The 25414-nt window shown below is 45.1% G+C and overlaps 1 protein-coding gene across 21 annotated transcripts in view; it reads right to left on the bottom strand.

The window, feature by feature from the left end:
• LOC106609740 (neuron navigator 3) overlaps positions 1–25414 on the bottom strand; it is a 238463-nt gene that overhangs the window by 63770 nt on the left and 149279 nt on the right. For all 21 annotated transcript variants that reach the window (XM_082977814.1, XM_082977810.1, XM_082977811.1 and 18 more), the window contains 2 exons: positions 13015–13419; positions 11433–11552 (listed from right to left, as the gene is read on the bottom strand). In XM_082977814.1, coding sequence (XP_082833940.1) covers positions 11433–11552; positions 13015–13419 — 525 coding nt within the window. The remainder of the gene's footprint in view (positions 1–11432; positions 11553–13014; positions 13420–25414) is intronic.

The raw sequence follows: 25414 nt of genomic DNA, 5'->3' as shown, positions 1-25414 counted from the left end.
ACACCCCCATCCCCCTCCTACAGTAGGACCAGAATACATATCTGTGACAATCTGTGCCCATTCCTTACACCATTGACTCTGCTAAATTATTTAGACTTTAATTAGTACGGTCAATGGGTTCATGACAGGCCCTTCCTCCCCAGGAGAATATTACTCTGGTTAATGATGAATACAGTTTGCTGAATGAGGATTGCCAGAGAAACTTGGACCAATGCCAGTGCATAAGAAATGCCAGAAAAACTGAGCTTCAAAGTAAAACATTGTTTCACTCTGAGCCATGGTAAACAAATAGATAATTAGTGTATGCAATGAGGAAACCGTGCTTTTTCCAATTCTAAGAGACGGCACACACACACACACACACACACACACACACACACACACACACACACACACACACACAGCAGGACACCTATATCTACAATGAACCTTCTTGCAACATTACTTGAAAGCACATTTTCTGACACAGCAGGTACTATTTTGGACATTGCAGTAAAGTATTTTAAAACTGACTGCAAAAACAGAAAGTCCTACAAATAACAACTTCAGGTTGTGAGCAAGGACACTTTCCTTTCAAGTGGTGCCCTCAGTGGTTGCTTTAGTGCACATGAACTGTACCAGAAGCATAACCCTTATATAATAACTGGCTTTGTCAATGACTCTGCAAAAACCATCCCCTGTACTGCTTACTTCAGCACTGCGGAGCCATGAAGTGATACCACAACCGCTCCCTCCTGTCTGGATCAGTGTGTGTCTGCTGTTTAACAACACACACACACACACACACACACACACACACACACACACACACACACACACACACACACACACACACACACACACACACACACACACACACACACACACACACACACACACACACACACACACACACACACACACACACACACACACACACACACACACACACACACACACACACACACACTCACACACACTCCAATCCCCCAAAGCTTCCTTTTCAAACAGAAAAGTGCCGAGCCAGCTGCCATCACCAGTCCGGCCTCCTCCTAGCTGGCTCCATGTAGGAAGCAGAGGGATAGACTTAGAGACAGAGACGCTAAAAGCAGAGCCCTTTACTTATTCATGCCTGTGCTGGGAATCAGGAGGCTGTCGTGTCAAAACACACCCGCTTGTGCCTCGACGGCCTCGCCTGACAGTAGAGCAACGAGCACACACTCATTTATGATGCATGAGTTGGGCTATTTTTAGATGGGCTGTTAGCCAGAGCAGAAGTCACAATTGTTTTATAATGCCAGATCATGAGAGTGGATGTAGAAAAGCCACAGTTTGACTAGTTATTGTGTCTACTGCAGACTGGCAACACCGTTTAGGGGGAAATGCATCACTTGCTTAGGCATCTGTTCATGAAGGTGGAATTTCAGATTGTAACAGCATCAGAACCAAATTTGTACCCATTCTTCCATCGCAATTTCCATATCAAATGCTGAAGGCCAGTACATAACATGACCTTGTCAGAATCCAATATTCTCTTCAGAGTAGGTAACAAAGGCTTGGAATGATTCTCCTTCACTGTGGCTCAAGGATTGACTCAAGACCTTTCTCTTTCATGTGAATCACCTTGACAGTGAATAGAGGCTTTGTTTTGACGGCCGTCTCCTTGGATGCAAGTTTTGCTACCGCCTCAGGGCATTAACCACAGCTAGCTGCTAACAAAGGTCTAAAGGGTGGCGGTGCAAGACGTCTCAATACTGGTGAAACAGGAGGATGAATCTTGACCGGCGGTGCAAGACGTCTCAATACTGGTGAAACAGGAGGATGAATCTTGACCGGCGGTGCAAGACGTCTCAATACTGGTGAAACAGGAGGATGAATCTTGACCGGCGGTGCAAGACGTCTCAATACTGGTGAAACAGGAGGATGAGTCTTGACCGGCGGTGCAAGACGTCTCAATACTGATGAAACAGGAGGATGAACCTTGACTGGCGGTGCAAGACGTCTCAATACTGATGAAACAGGAGGATGAGTCTTGACTGGCGGTGCAAGACGTCTCAATACTGATGAAACAGGAGGATGAGTCTTGACTGGCAGTGCAAGACGTCTCAATACTGATGAAACAGGAGGATGAGTCTTGACTGGCGGTGCAAAAACATTTAGAACCTGGAACAGATACTGCCCTTGGTTCTCTCCAGATCTGACTGCCCTTGACCAGCACAAAAACATCCTGTGGTGTTGAGCTTTAGCATCGAATTTCCCCCGTGATATGCAACTTTTCAGGGAAGTTAGGAACCAATATACACAGGCAGTTAGGAAAGCTACGGCTAGCTTTTTCAAGCAGAAATTTGAATCCTGTAGCACAAACTCAAAGAAATTCTGGGACACTGTAAAGTCCATGGAGAATAAGAGCACCTCCTCCCAGCTGCCCACTGCACTGAGGCTAGGAAACACTGTCACCACCGATAAATCCACTATAATTGAGAATTTCAACGGCTGGCCATGCTTTCCACCTGGCTACACCTACCCCGGTCAACAGCCCTGCACTCCCCACAGCAACTTGCCCAAGCCTCCCCCATTTCTCCTTCACCCAAATCCAGATAGCTGATGTTCTGAAAGAGCTGCAAAATCTGGACCCCTACAAATCAGCCGGGCTAGGCAATCTGGACCCTCTCTTTCTAAAATTATCTGCCGAAATTGTTGCAACCCCTATTACTAGCCTGTTCAACCTCTCTTTCATATCGTCTGAGATTCCCAAAGATTGGAAAGGGGGAGACACTCTAGACCCAAACTGCTATAGACCTATATCTATCCTACCCTGCCTTTCTAAGGTCTTCGAAAGCCAAGTTAACAAACAGATTACCGACCATTTGGAATCTCAGACGAGACATTATTGTGCAGCCGTATTCATTGACCTGGCCAAGGCTTTCGACTCTGTCAATCAACACATTCTTATTGGCAGACTCAACAGCCTTGGTTTCACAAATGATTCCCTCGCCTGGTTCACCAACTACTTCTCTGATAGAGTTCAGTGTGTCAAATCGGAGATCCTTTTGTCCGGACCTCTGGCAGTCTCTATGGGGGTGCCACAGGGTTCAATTCTCGGGCCGACTCTCTTCTCTGTATACATCACTGATGTCACTATTGCTGCTGGTGATTCTCTGATCCACCTCTACGCAGACGACACCATTCTGTATACTTCTGGCCCTTCTTTGTACACTGTGTTAACTAACCTCCAGACGAGCTTCAATGCCATACAACACTCCTTCCGTGGCCTCCAACTGCTCTTAAATGTAAGTAAAACTAAATGCATGCTCTTCAACTGATCACTGCCCGCACCTGCCCGCCCGTCCAACATCACTACCCTGGACGGTTCTGACTTAGAATATGTGGACAACTACAAATACCTAGGTGTCTAGTTAGATTGTAAACTCTCCTTCCAGACTCACATTAAGCATCTCCAATCCAAAATGAAATCTAGAATCGGCTTCCTATTTTGCAACAAAGCATCCTTCACTCATGCTGCCAAACATACCCTCGTAAAACTGACCATCCTACCGATCCTTGACTTCGGCGATGTTATTTATAAAATAGCCTCCAACACCCTACTCAACAAATTGGATGAAGTCTATCACAGTGCCATCCGTTTTGTCACTAAGGCCCCATATACTACCCGCCACTGCGACCTGTACGATCTCATATCCTGGCCCTCGCTTCATACGTCGCCAAACCCACTGGCTCCAGGTCATCTACAAGTCTCTGCTAGGTAAAGCCCCGCCTTATCTCAGCTCACTGGTCACCATAGCATCACCCACCTGTAGCACGCGCTCCAGCAAGTATATTTCACTGGTCCCCCCCAAAGCCAATTCCTCCTTCTGCCGCCTTTCCTTCCAGTTCTCTGCTGCCAATGACTGGAACGAACTGCAAAAATCACTGAAGCTGGAGACTTATATCTCCCTCACTAGCTTTAAGCACCAGTTATCAGAGCAGCTCACAGATCACTGCACCTGTGCATAGCCCATCTGTAAACAGCCCATCCAACTACCTCATCCCATACTGTATTTATTTATTTATCTTGCTCTTTTGCACCCCAGTATCTCTACTTGCACATTCATCTTCTGCACATCTACCATTCCAGTGTTTAATTGCAATATTGTAATTACTTCGCAACCATGGCCTATTTATTGCCTTACCTCCCTTATCTTACCTCATTTGCACACACTGTATATCGTTTTTTTTCCTACTGTATTATTGACTATATGTTTGTTTATTCCATATGTAACTCTGTGTTGTTGTATGTGTCGAACTGCTGTGCTTAATCCTGGCCAGGTCACAGTTGTAAATGAGAACTTGTTGTCAACTAGCCTACCTAGTTAAATAAAGGTGAAATACTTTTTTTTTTAAAGACATCTCAGTACTAATGAAACAGGAGGATGAGGCCATTGACTGGCAGTGCTACTGTGCCATCTCAACACTAATGAAACAGGAGAATGAGGCCATTGACTGGCAGTGCTACTGTGCCATCTCAATGCAATATGGGAGAGAGAGGGTCAAAGTAGAGCAAAAAGAACTCTCCCGCCAAATTCTACTACATCCCAGAATTTTAGAATTGAAAAATATTCTTATTCTGGAGAATGTGGAAACTGTCGGTGGAAAAGCCAGCTACGACCCGATCCGTTTTGTTTCATGTTTGTGACCTCATGAAAGACAATACAGCCACATTACCCTAACTCTGTTTATACAGGTTCCTCAGTTGAGGCTTGCATCTAATTCTTGTATAAAATGAATGAGTAAAGATTAAACTATTTGATGTAAATTATGTAATGTGATATTTAGTCTTCTAAATGAGAGAATTGTTTTCAGAAGTAAACTGATGCTCACTCAGCGGCCACGGCCAAGTGAATAGACATTGGTTGGAAATGATGAACCAACCCTTTTTCTACATTTCTATAAAAGCCCCCGTGATGAAAAGCCACCTTAGTTCCAAATAACGGGAGGACTTGTCCCCCACGTTGAAAAGGGCTAATTCTAATTTGAACTCTGCAGACCAGGAAACGTGAGAGCTTGCTCCACACGTGAAATGGTATGAACTCTGAACTATTGATCCCCTAAAGAAGAAGTGCATACTAAACTAGCAGATATCAGACTGCAGCTGAAAATATGCTCAAATCTAGTACGAGAACACTGACCAACGCGGACGAATCTCCAGAGTGAGATGAACCTCTCAGACCACGTGAACCTCTCACACGACGACCCGGAAGATTCTACAAAGGACGAGGGCGACATCGACTGAGCAAACCAGATCCTCACATCACCAGCTCAACTATCGAAGCCAGCTTCATGTGAATACAATGCATTGCTTTTTCGATTGAGCGATCATTAGTGGCATATGCATTTATGACGTCAGTATTGAACAGACTCAAGCACACATCCACTCCAACTGTTTAGGCAGCCTACTGTAAAAAAAACAACTAATAAAAACTCCATAGCACTAAACACAAATCCACACTGTTTCCGCACCAGATGGTCTCTTCCTTCAAATGTTACTTACCATTCCCAATCAGTATTAATTTAGATGGATTTAGCTAGGTAGCCTCCGTAGTGTTGCGGATACCACTTCCTTGAGAGCTGCCAGGGGACTCGTTGGTTAGCAGACATAACCATGAAAGGTAATGAGCCCCAACGGAGCGCTTTATGCAAAAAACGTTTTTTTTTTTTTTTTACAGTACCTCCTCCAAATCTCTCTCTCTCTCCATCTCGCTGTCTCTGGCTGAGGATGGGCCTGTTTACTGTGTCAATTAGGCCTTGTAATTTGTCAGGGAGCTGTGACCAATGGGAAGGAAGACTAGTCCCAAGATGGAAGCTCATTTTGGGTGGAATAGTGTCGGTTTGTTTTCCTGGACCCAGATTAAGACTATTCCTGGACTTAAAAGCAATTTCAAAGGAGATTCCCTACAGAGTATTTCTATTTATTTATCCGGTACTAGGCTTTATCTGGGTCCAGGAAAACAGTCCATCAAGTTTAACAACCAAGCCCAAAAGTTTAAATTGAGAAATTCAATTGGTTTAACATGTTAAATTGCTTACTATTAACTACCGGTGTATGGAACAATATTCGATTTGGTTGGTTTAAAGCTGAATTTCAGGATGGAGTTTCTCACATAGTAAACTGCTAACTACTGGACCTTTGACTGTGAAAACGCAGTGAAGAGGCAAGTGGGAACTCCAGGTCAAAAGACACCAGGCATCAAAGCAAGTCTTTATTGCTTCTAATAAGCCTGTAGTCAACCATCTCCGTAAAAATGCTCCTGTTGTGGAGAGAGCACAGTTTCTCTACGTGAGAAGCATGTAGTACCAGTTTGGATGCCGAGAGGACAGGAGAGAAAGTTTGGGAAAAGGTAGGCAGGGGCTTTAGGAAATATGGACTTCTGCATGTTCCGAGGTGTTCCAAAAGTTTTGGGATGAGAATGATTTGAGTGTATCCGTCACAGTGGAAGAGAGAGAGAGAGAGAGAGAGAGAGAGAGAGAGAGAGAGAGAGAGAGAGAGAGAGACTGCACAAAAGCCTAGCTCAGTTGAGCGAGATGCTCCCAAATGAATTTCCTTCCCAGAGCCTGTCAGATGTCAGTGGGACTGAGAAATGTCAGACGCTACAATCACACACTGACACGCACTGGATGCATCTCAAATGGCACCCTATTCCCTATATAGTGCAGTATTTTTGACCAGAGCCCTATGAGCCCTGGCCAAAAGTAGTGTATTATATAGGGAATAGGGTGCCATTTAGGATGCAGATCCTGAGGCAGACAGGAAGGAAGCATTAGAGCAGGGGGATTTAGCCTCCCTCCTCCGGGCAAAAAGCAGCCTTCCGTAATTCACTCCTGAAAGATTCTTATCTAGGCTGCTATACCTGGCCTCCTTCCCACGTCTATGGGATCAGAGACTACATATCCCATTATCCCTGAGGTGCCAGACTATGCAACTACGTCCTCCAGTAAAAGTCACGCTGTCATCTTAAAGTTTGGTATGGATTAGTTAGGGGTAGTGAATAGAGCGTAGTACATGCAGGAGGAGGCGATCCTGGGTTCAGATAGTATTTGTAATCATTCAAAAACTTTGAGCGTTTGCTCTTGCCTGCCAGAAGCAGGTTTATTATGTCAGGGCAAGCTCAATCAAGCTTAGATAAAATATTTTAAATGATTTCAAATAGTATATAAACCCACGTCTGGAGGCGATATGAGTGAAAGTGGAGTATGGGGGAAGACAGCACAGTGGACAGCACAGTGGACAGTGTGGTCTGGACTTCTGATGCGTTTGATTAGCTTGAATCTATCAGTCAGTTCACCTCCAGATCAAAGCTGACAGGCTGACAGCGAGATGAGAGTTAACGTGATGAGTGTAGAGGTTATACTGTATTCAAACCCGCCGCTTTGACGGTTGGAAAGTCCCAGATATGATCTGACTGTCTCCTCTGACTGCTACAGAGAACCTCCAACCCTCCAGCATACAAAATAACCGTTTGATGATCAAGTCTAGGAGCACAAAAGAAGACACACCAAGCAAAATATTTTTCTTCCTCTTTGATAAATCAACAAAATATTTACTCTGCTCAGACCCTTTCTCTTATTCTGTCCTCCTGTTCGCCTCAGTCAAATAATGACAGTTACCATTATAGTCGGAACCACAAATGCATAACAAATAATAATAATAATAATAATAATTGAACAGATAGGAAATTAAACATACTATCAAACCAAAGATTTTATTAGAAGCTTGAAAAAGTTCTGCCTCCAGAACCGTGGATTCTGACAGTCTGATAATTGAATAAATCTGGGAGTCCACAGAGTAACCAGCAGCGTAACGTTCTTTGTTTCACGGAAACGTGGCTCACTCGAGACACGCTATCGGAGTCGGTACAGCCACCTGGTTTCTTCTTGCATCGCGCCGACAGAAACAAACATCTCTCTGGTAAGAAGAAGGGCGGGGGGGTATGCCTTATGATTAACGAGAAGAGGTGTGATCATAACAACATACAGGAACTCAAGTCCTTTTGCTCACCTGACTTCCTGAATTCCTCAATCAAATGCCGACCGCATTATCTACCAAGAGAATTCTCTTCGATTATAATCACAGCCGTATATATCCCCCCCAAGTAGACACATTGATGGCCCTGAATGAAATTCATTGGACTCTATGTAAACTGGAAACCACATATCCTGAGGCTGCATTCATTGTAGCTGGGGATTTTAACAAGGCTAACCTGAAAACAAGACTCCCTAAATTTGATCAGCATATCGAATGCGCTATCCGGGCGGAAAAAATGGACCATTGTTACTCTAACTTCCGTGACGCATACAAAGCCCTGCAAAGTCCTACAAAGACCACGACTCCATTTTGTTGCTCCCAGCCTTCAACGCTGGTCTGACCAATCTGATTCCATGCTTCAAGATTGCTTCGATCACGTGGACTGGGATATGTTCCGCATAGCATCGGACAATAACATTGATGAATACGCTGATTCGGTGAGCGAGTTTATTAGCAAGTGCATCGGTGATGTTGTACCCACAGCAACTATTAAAACCTTCCCCAACCAGAAACCATGGATTGATGGCAGCATTCGTGCAAAACTGAAAGCGCAAACCATTGCTTTTAATCAGGGCAAGGCGACCGGAAACATGACTGAATACAAACAGTGTAGCTATTCCCTCCGCAAGGCAATCAAACAAGCTAAGCGTCAGTATAGAGAAAAAGTAGAGTCGCAATTCAACGGCTCAGACACGAAAGGTATGTGGCAGGGTCTACAGTCAATCACGGACTACAAAAAGAAAACCAGCCCCGTCGCGAACCACAATGTCCTGCTCCCAAACAAACTAAACAACTTCTTTGCTCGCTTTGAGGACAATACAGTGCCAAGGACACGGCCCTCTACCAAAACCTGCGGGCTCTCCTTCACCGCAGCCAATGTGAGTAAAACATTTAAACGTGTTAACCCTCGCAAGGCTGCCGGCCCAGACGGCATCCCTAGCCGCGTCCTCAGAGCATGCGCAACCAGCTGGCTGGTGTGTTTACGGACATATTCAATCAATCCTTATCCCAGTCTGCTGTTCCCACATGCTTCAAGAGGGCCACCATTGTTCCTGTTCCCAAGAAAGCTAAGGTAACTGAGCTAAATGACTATCGCCCCATAGCACTCACCTCCGTCATCATGAAGTGCTTTGAGAGACTAGTCAAGGATCATATCACCTCCACCCTACCTGACACCCTAGACCCACTCCAATTTGCTTACTGCCCCAATAGGTCCACAGACGATGCAATCACACTGCACACTGCCCTAACCCATCTGGACAAGTGGAATACCTATGTAAGAAAGCTGTTCATCGACTACAGCTCAGCATTTAACACCATAGTACCCTCCAAACTCGTCATTAAGCTCGAGACCCTGGGTCTCGACCCCGCCCTGTGCAACTGGGTCCTGGACTTCCTGACGGGCCGACCCCAGGTGGTGAAGGTAGGAAACAACATCTCCACCCCGCTGATCCTCAACACTGGGGCCCCACAAGGGTGCGTTCTCAGCCCTCTCCTGTACTCCCTGTTCACCCATGACTGCGTGGGCGTGCATGCCTCCAACTCAATCATCAAGTTTGCAGACGACACTACAGTGGTAGGCTTGATTACCAACAACGACGAGACAGCCTACAGGGAGGAGGTGAGGGCCCTCGGAGTGTGGTGTCAGGAAAATAACCTCACACTCAACGTCAACAAAACAAAGGAGATGATCGTGGACTTCAGGAAACAGCAGAGGGAGCACCCACCTATCCACATTGATGGGACAGTAGTGGAGAAGGTGGAAAGTTTTAAGTTCCTCGGCATACACATCACGGACAAACTGAAATGGTCCACCCACACAGACAGCGTGGTGAAGAAGGCGCGTCACCAAAAACACTCACAAACTTTTACAGATGCACAATCGAGAGCATCCTGTCGGGCTGTATCACCACCTGGTACGGCAACTGCACCGCCCACAACCGCAAGGCTCATCAGAGGGTAGTGAGGTCTGCACAACGCATCACTGCGGGCAAACTACCTGCCTTCCAGGACACCTACAGCACCCAATGTCACAGGAAGGCCAAAAAGATCATCAAGGACAACAACCACCCGAGCCACTGCCTGTTCACCCCACTATCATCCAGAAGGCGAGGTCAGTAAAGGTGCATCAAAGCTGGGACCGAGAGACTGAAAAACAGCTTCTATCTCAAGGCCATCAGACTGTTAAACAGCCATCACTAACATTGAGTGGCTGCTGCCAACATACTGACTCAATCTCTAGCCACTTTAATAATAAAAAATTCGATGTAATAAATGTATCAATAGTCACTTTAAACTATGCCACTTTATATAATGTTTACATACCCTACACTACTCATCTCATATGTATATACTGTACTCTATACCATCTACTGCATCTTGCCTATGCCGTTCGGCCATCGCTAATCCATATATATTTTTATGTACATATTCTTATTCATTCCTTTACACTTGTGTGTATAAGGTAGTTGTTGTGAAATTGTTAGTTTACTTGTTAGATATTACTGCATGGTCGGAACTAGAAACACAAGCATTTCGCTACACTCGCATTAACATCTGCTAACCATGTGTATGTGACAAATAAAATTGGATTTGATTTGAGTACTGCATCCAATTTACAAACATTTCTCAAACTTCCAAGAACACATTCATTTAAGTCTTCTCAGAATCCCTTTATCCACGCTGCGACATCACCTCATCACTTCTCTCCCCGCTTCTATGATTGCCTGTCGTCAAATCACAGCTTGACAGAATTAAATCAATGACACATTTCTCTTCCGCCTGGTTTGTGACGGCAGCTTTCTCTCTGTCTGGGAGACTAGAGAACATGTCATTTCTGGCGAAGGGCATTCTCGTCTTACATCTACATCTTGGTAATTTAGGAGACGCTCTTATCCAGAGCGACTTATATTCAGTGCATTCAACAACCACATATCACAGTCAATGCTAGTAAAACCTTCCTTTAAAAAAAGCAGCTATCGGTAAAATCAGTGCTAATATGAAAAGCTATTAGAGAGAAACTGTGGAATTTGATCTACAACGCACCTTGTGGATGCAGCAGGCTTTTGCTTCAGCCCAAGCAGTAACACAAACTGATTCAACTAATCGTATTCTTCAATCAAGAAACCAGTTTCTCCCATTGGTTTCAATACAGTCTATAGGGTTGGAGAACTAGCTGTGGTCCAGAAACACAAGTAACGCTCCGTGTTAAAGTTTCCCCTAGGTACAGATCCAGGATCAGCTTCCCCTCCCCCAATCCTAGCCTTAATCGTTAGTGGAGAAAATGAAATAATGATCCAAGATCATCAGCTAGGGGAAATTGCACCCTCCTCCACCAGTAACCCAAATAGTTGTGATGAAGCCACGCCCTTACCTGTCTGCGTCCCCGTGCACCTCCTTGACCACCCTCTGGGTGACCTCTAGCGACGTGTTCAGGTCAGGGGCGCGACCGACGTTCCGTGAGTATAGGTGAAGACCACCGTCTGTAAGGTACCTACGAAGAAGAAACTAAATCACTAAGCTGGGTAAGACCACCGTGTGTAAGGTACCTACGAAGAAGAAACTAAATCACTAAGCTGGGTAAGACCACCGTGTGTAAGGTACCTACGAAGAAGAAACTAAATCACTAAGCTGGGTAAGACCACCGTGTGTAAGGTACCTACGAAGAAGAAACTAAATCACTAAGCTGGGTAAGACCACCGTGTGTAAGGTACCTACGAAGAAGAAACTAAATCACTAAGCTGGGTAAGACCACCGTGTGTAAGTTACCTACGAAGAAGAAACTAAATCACTAAGCTGGGTAAGACCACCGTGTGTAAGGTACCTACGAAGAAGAAACTAAATCACTAAGCTGGGTAAGACCACCGTGTGTAAGGTACCTACGAAGAAGAAACTAAATCACTAAGCTGGGTAAGACCACCGTGTGTTACCTACGAAGAAGAAACTAAATCACTAAGCTGGGTAAGACCACCGTGTGTAAGGTACCTACGAAGAAGAAACTAAATCACTAAGCTGGGTAAGACCACCGTGTGTAAGTTACCTACGAAGAAGAAACTAAATCACTAAGCTGGGTAAGACCACCGTCTGTAAGGTACCTACGAAGAAGAAACTAAATCACTAAGCTGGGTTGTGTTCGCCACTGTGAGTATCGGGAGTGTGAGTGTGTGTATTGGGAGTGTGTGTGCGTGTGTGCATGCCCACATGTGTGCGCACACACTTACAGGGTTGTAATCAGAGATGGCTGATAGCATATGAAAACACATTAGGTTTAAGCTAATTAGGATCATAATTCAGCTAATCACTTTTTCATCCCTAGGTGCTATACGTTTTGCCCCTACAGTAACTTAATCATAGTTAATGTGGATGGTTCGTTCGGGTGGTGTTCAATAAATCAATTTCCTACATGAACAAATAAGATGGGAGAACTAATGCAGGGATGAGTTCCACATGGCACCCTATTCCCTTTATAGTGCACTACTTTATACCAGAGCACTATGAGGCCTGGTCAAATGTTGTGGACTATATAGGGAAAAAGGTGCCATCTGGGACACAGATCATGTGGGTGTTGGGGAAGAGCACTTATCAGTGTTCACAGAGGAAGGTTAACAGCTAACACACTGATCTACAATAGATTTGGGGCTATTCTTACTCACTGGGCGATGTGTCAACCAGTGCACTATTGAGAGTTGGTATGGAATGTACATGTATGGTGAATTCCTCCCGTTGCAGCTCAATAGCTGTGTGAATGCCACAACTTCATCACCCCTCATATGTTCTCCTGTCTCACCATTCCATTTGGAAGAATCGCAAAGGCCTTGGCAATAACTGTGATTTTCTTTTCAGTAACAGGACTGACCCTGAATGTGTGTGTGTCTGGGGGTGTTGGGACACGTTTACGTTCTAACCAACGGACAATATAGAATCGATTCTATTCTGTCTATGGCGTAGTCGCTTACCCACTGGTGATGTCATCTGTCTTGACGTTCTTCCCCAGGATGTCTCCGTCGCTCATGTACCCTGCCACGTCCATCTCCAGCATCCCCTCCGGCCCTCCTCCCTTCTCCCCCTGCTCGGCCCCTCTCGCCCCTGCCGTCGCCGCTCGCCTCAGGGGGGCGCTGTACACAAACCGGGAGGAGTCCGAGTGACCGTACCGCCCAGTGGCGCCACCTGTGCTGGCACCCGTCCGAGGTGGTGGGCCTGTGGTGTAGGTACTGGGCATAGAAGGGGCGTCGCCTGCTTGTAGGCGGGGGCTTGGGGCTGATTGGCCGAGGCGCCAGGAGGTCATGGGGGCGGAGCGACTGGTGATGCTCCGCCCGTTGACCTCTGTGGTCACTGTGCTGTCGAAGGTCGTCTCCAAGGTGCTGAAGAGGGCAGAGAGTTGGAGAGAGCAGAAAAGAGAGAGAAAGAGGAAAAGAGAGAGAGAGAGAGAGGAAAAGAGAGAGAGGGAGAGAGGAAAAGAAAGAGAGGAAAAGAGTGAGAGAGGGGGAGGAGAGAGAGAGAGAGAGAGAGAGGAGAGAGGAAGAGAGAGAGGAGAGTGAGAGAGGGGGAGAGAGAGAGAGAGAGAGAGAGAGACAGAGGAAAAGAGAGAGAGGAAAGAGTGAGAGAGGGGGAGAGTGAGAAAGAGAGCGTGATTAGGAACGTTTAGGGACAGATCAGCTCAGCCCCCTGGCACAGCCACAGAGAGGATTTGAGCAGAGAGATCAATACTTTCAGCTCTGCTGACACTTCACAAATATTCCCAATCTTTCCACCAGGGTGAGCTCTGGGGTGCACAACTGATCCAAGATCAGCATCTAAGGTCAACTTCACCCCAAGGTGACAGGAGTTTAGTTTGGAGAGACCCTGTTGAATGACCATACGGTGAACCCATAGCCAGCTCAACACACAGACCCAAATGTCCACTCCCTAAAATATGTTCCTATTAGCATGTGCACTGTTGTATGAAGGATAAATTGCTCAGGCAGAAAGATTGAAGCAGTTTCCCTAAAATGGATGCCACTCGTTACCTCCACATACACACATCACCTACTGTATGTGTGTGTTTGTGTGTGTCTGGCCTGCTATCTCGTAGCCTGACCTTTCTAAAGTTCTATTTCTTTCAGTGTTTTAAAGGGATAGTTCACTCAAAAACTATGCAAAACACAATCTCAGTTTTTGCTCTGTACTGAAAGTGCTCTATTGCACACACACACACACACACACACACACACACACACACACACACACACACACACACACACACACACACACACACACACACACACACACACACACACACACACACACACACACACACACACACACACACACACACACACACACACACACACACACAGCTTGAGCTCTCTCTGGTGGAAAGATAACTACATTACACTCATGTCTGGAGGTCATCTCCATCATTGGTGTATAATCCACAAATATCAATGTCCTAAAATCTACATGTTCCAATACATTCCATCCTATTCACACTATAGCTGTTTATATCTCATGATTTATAAAACAGGATATAAAACTTGATTTTAAAGAGATTCAAACTGTATCTAACAAGAGCCAAAGTAAAGATGTTGAGAGGAGCATGACAACAAGATGGTTTGTGATGATCATTAGGGACAGATCCCATCCATCTTAAACCACTCTCTAACACTGAGACTGATCCATCTCTAACCACTGTCTAACACTGAGCCTGATCCATCTTTAACCACTGTCTAATACTGAGACTGATCCATCTCTAACCACTGTCTAACACTGAGCCTGATCCATCTTAAACCACTGTCTAACACTGAGACTGATCCATCTTTAACCACTGTCTAACACTGAGACTGATCCATCTCTAACCACTGTCTAACACTGAGCCTGATCCATCTTTAACCACTGTCTAATACTGAGACTGATCCCTCTAACCCCTGTCTAACACTGAGACTGATCCATCTTAAACCACTGTCTAACACTGAGACTGATCCATCTCTAACCACTGTCTAACACTGAGCCTGATCCATCTTAAACCACTGTCTAACACTGAGACTGATCCATCTCTAACCACTGTCTAACACTGAGACTGATCCATCTTAAACCACTGTCTAACACTGAGACTGATCCATGTTAAACCACTGTCTAACACTGAGACTGATCCATCTCTAACCACTGTCTAACACTGAGACTGATCCATCTTAAACCACTGTCTTACACTGAGACTGATCCATCTTAAACCACTGTCTGAGACTGATCCATCTCTAACCACTGTCTAACACTGAGACTGATCCATCTTAATCCACTGTCTAACACTGAGACTGATCCATCTTAAACCACTGTCTAACACTGAGACTGATCCATCTTAAACCACTGAGACTGATCCATGTTAAACCACTGTCTAACACTGAGACTGATCCATCTTAAACCACTGAGACTGATCCATGTTAAACCACTGTCTAACACTGAGACTGATCCATCTTAAACCACTGTCTAACACTGAGACTGATCCATCTTAAACCACTGTCTAACACTGAGACTGATCCATCTTAAACCACTGTCTAACACTGAGACTGATCCATCTTTAACCACTGTCTAACACTGAGACTGATCCATCTTTAACCACTGTCTAACACTGAGACATCTCGAACCACTGTCTAACACTGAGCCTGATCCATCTTTAACCACTGTCTAATACTGAGACTGATCCATCTCTAACCACTGTCTAACACTGAGCCTGATCCATCTTAAACCACTGTCTAACACTGAGACTGATCCATCTTTAACCACTGTCTAACACTGAGACTGATCCATCTCTAACCACTGTCTAACACTGAGCCTGATCCATCTTTAACCACTGTCTAATACTGAGACTGATCCATCTCTAACCACTGTCTAACACTGAGCCTGATCCATCTTAAACCACTGTCTAACACTGAGACTGATCCATCTTTAACCACTGTCTAACACTGAGACTGATCCATCTCTAACCACTGTCTAACACTGAGCCTGATCCATCTTTAACCACTGTCTAATACTGAGACTGATCCATCTCTAACCACTGTCTAACACTGAGCCTGATCCATCTTAAACCACTGTCTAACACTGAGACTGATCCATCTTTAACCACTGTCTAACACTGAGACTGATCATTCTCTAACCACTGTCTAACACTGAGCCTGATCCATCTTTAACCACTGTCTAATACTGAGACTGATCCCTCTAACCCCTGTCTAACACTGAGACTGATCCATCTTAAACCACTGTCTAACACTGAGACTGATCCATCTCTAACCACTGTCTAACACTGAGCCTGATCCATCTTAAACCACTGTCTAACACTGAGACTGATCCATCTCTAACCACTGTCTAACACTGAGACTGATCCATCTTAAACCACTGTCTAACACTGAGACTGATCCATGTTAAACCACTGTCTAACACTGAGACTGATCCATCTCTAACCACTGTCTAACACTGAGACTGATCCATCTTAAACCACTGTCTTACACTGAGACTGATCCATCTTAAACCACTGTCTAACACTGAGACTGATCTATCTCTAACCACACTGAGACTGATCCATCTTTAACCACTGTCTGAGACTGATCCATCTCTAACCACTGTCTAACACTGAGACTGATCCATCTTAATCCACTGTCTAACACTGAGACTGATCCATCTTAAACCACTGTCTAACACTGAGACTGATCCATCTTAAACCACTGAGACTGATCCATGTTAAACCACTGTCTAACACTGAGACTGATCCATCTTTAACCACTGTCTAACACTGAGACTGATCCATCTCTAACCACTGTCTAACACTGAGCCTGATCCATCTTTAACCACTGTCTAATACTGAGACTGATCCATCTCTAACCACTGTCTAACACTGAGCCTGATCCATCTTAAACCACTGTCTAACACTGAGACTGATCCATCTTTAACCACTGTCTAACACTGAGACTGATCCATCTCTAACCACTGTCTAACACTGAGCCTGATCCATCTTTAACCACTGTCTAATACTGAGACTGATCCCTCTAACCCCTGTCTAACACTGAGACTGATCCATCTTAAACCACTGTCTAACACTGAGACTGATCCATCTCTAACCACTGTCTAACACTGAGCCTGATCCATCTTAAACCACTGTCTAACACTGAGACTGATCCATCTCTAACCACTGTCTAACACTGAGACTGATCCATCTTAAACCACTGTCTAACACTGAGACTGATCCATGTTAAACCACTGTCTAACACTGAGACTGATCCATCTCTAACCACTGTCTAACACTGAGACTGATCCATCTTAAACCACTGTCTTACACTGAGACTGATCCATCTTAAACCACTGTCTAACACTGAGACTGATCTATCTCTAACCACACTGAGACTGATCCATCTTTAACCACTGTCTGAGACTGATCCATCTCTAACCACTGTCTAACACTGAGACTGATCCATCTTAATCCACTGTCTAACACTGAGACTGATCCATCTTAAACCACTGTCTAACACTGAGACTGATCCATCTTAAACCACTGAGACTGATCCATGTTAAACCACTGTCTAACACTGAGACTGATCCATCTTAAACCACTGAGACTGATCCATGTTAAACCACTGTCTAACACTGAGACTGATCCATCTTAAACCACTGTCTAACACTGAGACTGATCCATCTTAAACCACTGTCTAACACTGAGACTGATCCATCTTTAACCACTGTCTAACACTGAGACTGATCCATCTTTAACCACTGTCTAACACTGAGACTGATCCATCTTTAACCACTGTCTAACACTGAGACTGATCCATCTCTAACCACTGTCTAATACTGAGACTGATCCATCTCTAACCACTGTCTAACACTGAGACTGATCCATCTCTAACCACTGTCTAACACTGAGACTGATCCATCTTTAACCACTGTCTAACACTGAGACTGATCCATCTTTAACCACTGTCTAACACTGAGACTGATCCATCTTTAACCACTGTCTAACACTGAGACTGATCCATCTCTAACCACTGTCTAACACTGAGACTGATCCATCTTTAACCACTGTCTAACACTGAGATTGATCCATCTTAAACCACTGTCTAACACTGAGACTGATCCATCTTAATCCACTGTCTAACACTGAGACTGATCCATCTTAAACCACTGTCTAACACTGAGACTGATCCATCTTTAACCACTGTCTAACACTGAGACTGATCCATCTCTAACCACTGTCTAACACTGAGACTGATCCATCTTTAACCACTGTCTAACACTGAGATTGATCCATCTTAAACCACTGTCTAACACTGAGACTGATCCATCTTAATCCACTGTCTAACACTGAGACTGATCCATCTTAATCCACTGTCTAACACTGAGACTGATCCATCTTAAACCACTGTCTAACACTGAGACTGATCCATCTCTAACCACTGTCTAACACTGAGACTGATCCATCTCTAACCACTGTCTAACACTGAGCCTGATCCATCTTTAACCACTGTCTAATACTGAGACTGATCCATCTCTAACCACTGTCTAACACTGAGCCTGATCCATCTTAAACCACTGTCTAACACTGAGACTGATCCATCTTTAACCACTGTCTAACACTGAGACTGATCCATCTCTAACCACTGTCTAACACTGAGACTGATCCATCTCTAACCACTGTCTAACACTGAGACTGATCCATCTCTAACCACTGTCTAACACTGAGCCTGATCCATCTTTAACCACTGTCTAATACTGAGACTGATCCATCTCTAACCACTGTCTAACACTGAGCCTGATCCATCTTAAACCACTGTCTAACACTGAGACTGATCCATCTTTAACCACTGTCTAACACTGAGACTGATCCATCTCTAACCACTGTCTAACACTGAGCCTGATCCATCTTTAACCACTGTCTAATACTGAGACTGATCCCTCTAACCACTGTCTAACACTGAGACTGATCCATCTCTAACCACTGTCTAACACTGAGACTGATCCATCTTAAACCACTGTCTTACACTGAGACTGATCCATCTTAAACCACTGTCTAACACTGAGACTGATCCATCTTAAACCACTGTCTAACACTGAGACTGATCCATCTTAATCCACTGTCTAACACTGAGACTGATCCATCTTAATCCACTGTCTAACACTGAGACTGATCCATCTCTAACCACTGTCTAACACTGAGACTGATCCATCTTAAACCACTGGGGATGTGTGAGGTCACAACCATGTGAGTGTTGGTTTGTGAGTGTGTGTGTGAGATTCTGTGTGTGTGTGCGGTTGTATGAGGTTGTGTGTGTGTGTATGAGGTTGTGTGTGAGGTTCTGTGTGTGTGTGTTGTTCTCTGTGTGTGTATGTGTGTGTGTGTGAGCTATCAGGAGCACACAGAGGCTTCAGCCATGTGATCCTAGCCGGGGAAGGAGATAGCTAGCAATGTCACAGTCTGCATCACCATCAACCTCCGATCAACACCCGCTGAATTCTCCCCTTGTAGAGACACACACACACACACACACACACACACACACACACACACACACACACACACACACACACACACACACACACACACACACACACACACACACACACACACACACACACACACACACACACAAAGGTGTCAGTTGCAGTTGACAGCGATGTTAGTTAATATGGTGTAACGTTACAGCAGAGTGTCTCTATGGAACAATATGTTTCTGCAGTATGTGGACAGAGAGAGAGAGATAGGGAGAAGCAGTGTGTGTGTGTGTGTGTGTGTGTGTGTGTGTGTGTGTGTGTGTGTGTGTGTGTGTGTGTGTGTGTGTGTGTGTGTGTGTGTGTGTGTGTGTGTGTGTGTGTGTGTGTGTGTGTGTTTGGAGGAGAGCTGTGACTGTAGCGTTCCAGACCTGGTTGCCAGATCCTGATCAGGTATCCCCCATAGTGTTTGAGATAACCTGCTGTGGCGTGCCACTGAGCAGGTGTGTTTGATTATTCCTGTGCCAGTGCTGTGTGCAGGCAGGAAGCAGGAAGGCAGGGTGTGGGAGCCCCATTGTCAGAGGGTCACCACTGCCCCCTATGGCACATGTTGGTACCGCAGCTCCAATAATGTAGTCTGAAGCGATTCTCTAAAGCCCTGTTTACACTTGGCACTAACATGGATCATGTGACCTGATCTTATCCACATCCTGATTGTGCCCACATTTTCCGAAATTTGTCTACACATGGTATTAAAAGGTGTCTCTTATCCGTCCATTGTGTCCGCATTGTGATAAGATTCCCTGGTGGCTCCTTGAAGGCAAATTATTTCACAGCTATTCTTTCAAAATAATATTTATTTATTTATTTTATGACACATATAGATGCCATTAGCCTATGGTGCCAGCTGTCAATGATTTCAGGATCAGGATGATTTACATGGTTTAACTGTCCAGATCCGTCTACTCTACATAAGACACAATGCATGTCTGACTACTTCCTGAAGTGATATATATCAGTGTCTAGGTGGGGTCTGACTACTTCCTGAAGTGATATATATCAGTGTCTAGGTGGGGTCTGACTACCTCCTGAATTGATCTATATCAGTGTCTAGGTGGGGTCTGACTACCTCCTGAAGTGATCTATATCAGTGTCTAGGTGGGGTCTGACTACTTCCCAAAGTGATCTATATCAGTGTCTAGGTGGAGCCTGACTACTTCCTGAAGTGATCTATATCAGTGTCTAGGTGGGGTCTGACTACCTCCTGAAGTGATCTATATCAGTGTCTAGGTGGAGCCTGACTACCTGAAGTGATCTATATCAGTGTCTAGGTGGGGTCTGACTACCTCCTGAAGTGATCTATATCAGTGCCTAGGTGGGGTCTGACTACCTCCTGAAGTGATCTATATCAGTGTCTAGGTGGAGCCTGACTACCTCCTGAAGTGATCTATATCAGTGCCTAGGTGGGGTCTGACTACCTCCTGAAGTGATCTATATCAGTGTCTAGGTAGGGTCTGACTACCTCCTGAAGTGATCTATATCAGTGTCTAGGTGGGGTCTGACTACCTCCTGAAGTGATCTATATCAGTGTCTAGGTGGGGTCTGACTACTTCCTGAAGTGATCTATATCAGTGTCTAGGTGGAGTCTGACTACTTCCTGAAGTGATCTATATCAGTGTCTAGGTGGGGTCTGACTACCTCCTGAAGTGATCTTTATCAGTGCCTAGGTGGAGCCTGACTACTTCCTGAAGTGATCTATATCAGTGTCTAGGTGGGGTCTGACTACTTCCTGAAGTGATCTATATCAGTGTCTAGGTGGGGTCTGACTACCTCCTGAAGTGATCTTTATCAGTGCCTAGGTGGAGCCTGACTACTTCCTGAAGTGATCTATATCAGTGTCTAGGTGGGGCCTGACTACCTCCTGAAGTGATCTATATCAGTGTCTAGGTGGAGCCTGACTACCTCCTGAAGTGATCTATATCAGTGTCTAGGTGGAGTCTGACTACCTCCTGAAGTGATCTATATCAGTGTCTAGGTGGGGTCTGACTACCTCCTGAAGTGATCTATATCAGTGTCTAGGTGGAGTCTGACTACTTCCTGAAGTGATCTATATCAGTGTCTAGGTGGGGTCTGACTACTTCCTGAAGTGATCTATATCAGTGTCTAGGTGGGGCCTGACTACCTCCTGAAGTGATCTATATCAGTGTCTAGGTGGGGCCTGACTACCTCCTGAAGTGATCTATATCAGTGTCTAGGTGGGGTCTGACTACCTCCTGAAGTGATCTATATCAGTGTCTAGGTGGGGTCTGACTACCTCCTGAAGTGATCTATATCAGTGTCTAGGTGGAGCCTGACTACTTCCTGAAGTGATCTATATCAGTGTCTAGGTGGAGTCTGACTACTTCCTGAAGTGATCTATATCAGTGTCTAGGTGGGGTCTGACTACTTCCTGAAGTGATCTATATCAGTGTCTAGGTGGAGCCTGACTACCTCCTGAAGTGATCTATTTCAGTGTCTAGGTGGAGTCTGACTACCTCCTGAAGTGATCTATATCAGTGTCTTGGTGGGGTCTGACTACCTCCTGAAGTGATCTATATCAGTGTCTAGGTGGAGAGGCTGGTGGGGGATGGGGCCCAGGGCATGAGTCAGTCCACATACAGTAGTAGGTGACAGATCCCTCACATTTCCATGTATCTAATACACACACACACACAGACACACACACACACACACACACACACACACACACACACACACACACACACACACACACACACACACACACACACACACACACACACACACACACACACACACACACACACACACACACACACACACCACACACACACACACACACACACACACAATCCTGTCTCCTGCAGCCTCCAGGAAGGTGGAAGACTGATATGGTGTCATCACGGAGGCTAACCCACAGTATGGGAGTGGCACTTTTCTTCTCCAATCCCAGAAATCAATAGTCAGGATGAAACGGGGTGGAAACAGCACAGGAAGAATGGGGGGGGGGGGGGGCACAACCTTGATGTGTGTGTCCACATTTACAGAGAATGTTGTTTTCCCATCGTTGACCTGGAGTGCGCTGGTTAAGGTAATATGAAGGACAGTAGAATAATGATCCTGCCTGTCTGGAGTATGTACTGCATGGACATGGATGGGAGAGCTTCATTCAATAGGTCTGCAATGGCTGCCGCTGGTTGAAATGCATGGGGGTGATGAGGTAGAGCTGTATGTGCGGTGGGCGCCCAGGTTGACAGGTGTTACAGATCAATTGGTTTCACCACTGATGGCGTGAAGGAAATGAGTTTAGCCTGTGCAAGTCTACGTCCCAAATGGCACCCTATTCCCTACACAGTGCACAGGGCTCTGGTCAAAGCAGTGCCCTACAGGGAACAGGGTGCCATTTGAGACAGTGCCTAAGCCTGCATCTGTGAGAAATCACATGCTCTCCTCAGCACGGTGCATCTGCCCAGCAGATATCCAAACATCGTATAGCTGTGAATAATTGACTCTGCCTATAACGCTGTAAACACCAGTTTAACAAACTAGACCGGGTAAAGCTAGTACATTTAAAATGTCATCCGAGGAGTCAGAATCCCATGGGACTAATACACAGCCACAGTGGAAAGGGATTTTTGGGGGCAATTGTTCTTTGCTTGCAATCTCGGGAATCGCCCTTGAAGAGCACAGCATCTTTTCATATGCGGAAAACATATTTCTCTTCAAATGTCAATCAATACTATTTTTTTCATTCCTTCTGGGTGTAGGTTGGACAGAGAATCAAACACGGGCTTTGATCGATACAGATTATCTGTGGTGGTGTGGCATGCAACGTCTGGGTCTTGGAGGAATGTGGAGGTTACTGTGAGGAATGTTAGTGTTGTGGTGGATGGCGCTCTGTTTCAAGCAGAGTTCAATTACAAACCGGGTGGGGGGCCCTGGGGCAGGGATTCACACGTTAGAATCAGCCATAGAGAACAACCAGTACATGAGTTATAACAGAGAAACCACCACACAGAGAGGTCCTTTAAATGGGTTATAACAGAGAAACCACCACACAGAGAGGTCCTTTAAATGGGTTATAACAGAGAAACCACCACACAGAGAGGTCCTTTAAATGGGTTATAACAGAGAAACCACCACGCAGAGAGGTCCTTTAAATGGGTTATAACAGAGAAACCACCATGCAGAGAGGTCCTTTAAATGGGTTATAACAGAGAAACCACCATGCAGAGAGGTCCTTTAAATGGGTTATAACAGAGAAACCACCATGCAGAGAGGTCATTTAAATGGGTTATAACAGAGAAACCACCACACAGAGAGGTCCTTTAAATGGGTTATAACAGAGAAACCACCACACAGAGAGGTCCTTTAAATGGGTTATAACAGAGAAACCACCATGCAGAGAGGTCCTTTAAATGGGTTATAACAGAGAAACCACCACACAGAGAGGTACTTTAAATGGGTTATAACAGAGAAACCACCACACAGAGAGGTCCTTTAAATGGGTTATAACAGAGAAACCACCATGCAGAGAGGTCCTTTAAATGGGTTATAACAGAGAAACCACCACACAGAGAGGTCCTTTAAATGGGTTATAACAGAGAAACCACCACACAGAGAGGTCCTTTAAATGGGTTATAACAGAGAAACCACCATGCAGAGAGGTCCTTTAAATGGGTTATAACAGAGAAACCACCACACAGAGAGGTCCTTTAAATGGGTTATAACAGAGAAACCACCACACAGAGAGGTCCTTTAAATGGGTTATAACAGAGAAACCACCATGCAGAGAGGTCCTTTAAATGGGTTATAACAGAGAAACCACCATGCAGAGAGGTCCTTTACATTTCTATACTATTCCTGACAGGATATCAGATTGATGACAAACACAGCCTCTCTATCAGCTGGACCAGTTGGCCATGAAGTACCCACACGATGGAAATGAAGCTCCAGTCAGAAAAGAGAAAAGAAATCCCTCATATAAATAACAATCACGCACTGTGGGCCGGTTCTTCATGCAGCAGTGATTCATTACAATGGAGGTGAAAAACCTTCGCCCTGATTACCTCTTAATGGCAATTTCTGTGTGAAAGACCTTTTAATGGCTTGTCCATTCTGTTGTTACGAGCCCCATGTGAATTCCTGTCTGATACCCTCACTCTATTTACACTCATATATACTGTAGCAGACTGACAGGCGGGCAGACAGGCGGGCAGACAGGCGGGCAGACAGGCGGGCAGACAGACAGATTTCTACATGGCTGATGTTGAGGGTTTGATAATCCTTCATGTTCCATGCTGGGTGTCCTCTCCTCATTACATCTCTAAGTGTCTCAATGGAATAACAGCAGTGGCCCCTGGGGGTCTAACTGGAGTCAATGTGCTAGAGAAACAATGGTGCTTTATTGATCAGCAGCGCCGCGCTCCTTTCTGGTGGCGGTGAGAGAACACGCGCTGCCATCTGTCATGGCTGTTCCGCCACCTTGCCACCATTTTCCCCACAAATGGGTCAGAAATATCAGAATAATCCATTGGAGAAGAGAGGAGTACAGCCCAGAGCCATGACAAGAACCCATGATCATCATTATGACTCGCCGGAGATCAGCCAAGACATTCCTTTAATGCGAACAGGCTGTTGTTGTGACGGACCAGACATGATAGGTTGTGGTTTTCTGTCCCCCTCAAACACCATCAAAGTGTGCCAATAGCGTGTAAGTACTTGATTAGAATATCTAGGAAATATCAAGATATGGTAATTGGGGGAAAATCATAAAGAGTTTTGAGACTTCTGAGATACGGCATCTGTCCTTTATATTCTGATCAAATCAGAATGTTTAATCTTAAAATAGACTTCCAGACAGTTTAAAAACCTGAAAACATCAGGAATCCT

This window comes from Salmo salar, chromosome 07, assembly GCF_965601325.2.
Source record: "Salmo salar chromosome 07, fSalSal1, whole genome shotgun sequence".
Classification (NCBI taxonomy): domain Eukaryota; kingdom Metazoa; phylum Chordata; class Actinopteri; order Salmoniformes; family Salmonidae; genus Salmo; species Salmo salar.
Note: the sequence above shows the minus strand (reverse complement) of the source record. Positions and strands in the feature narration are given on the sequence as shown.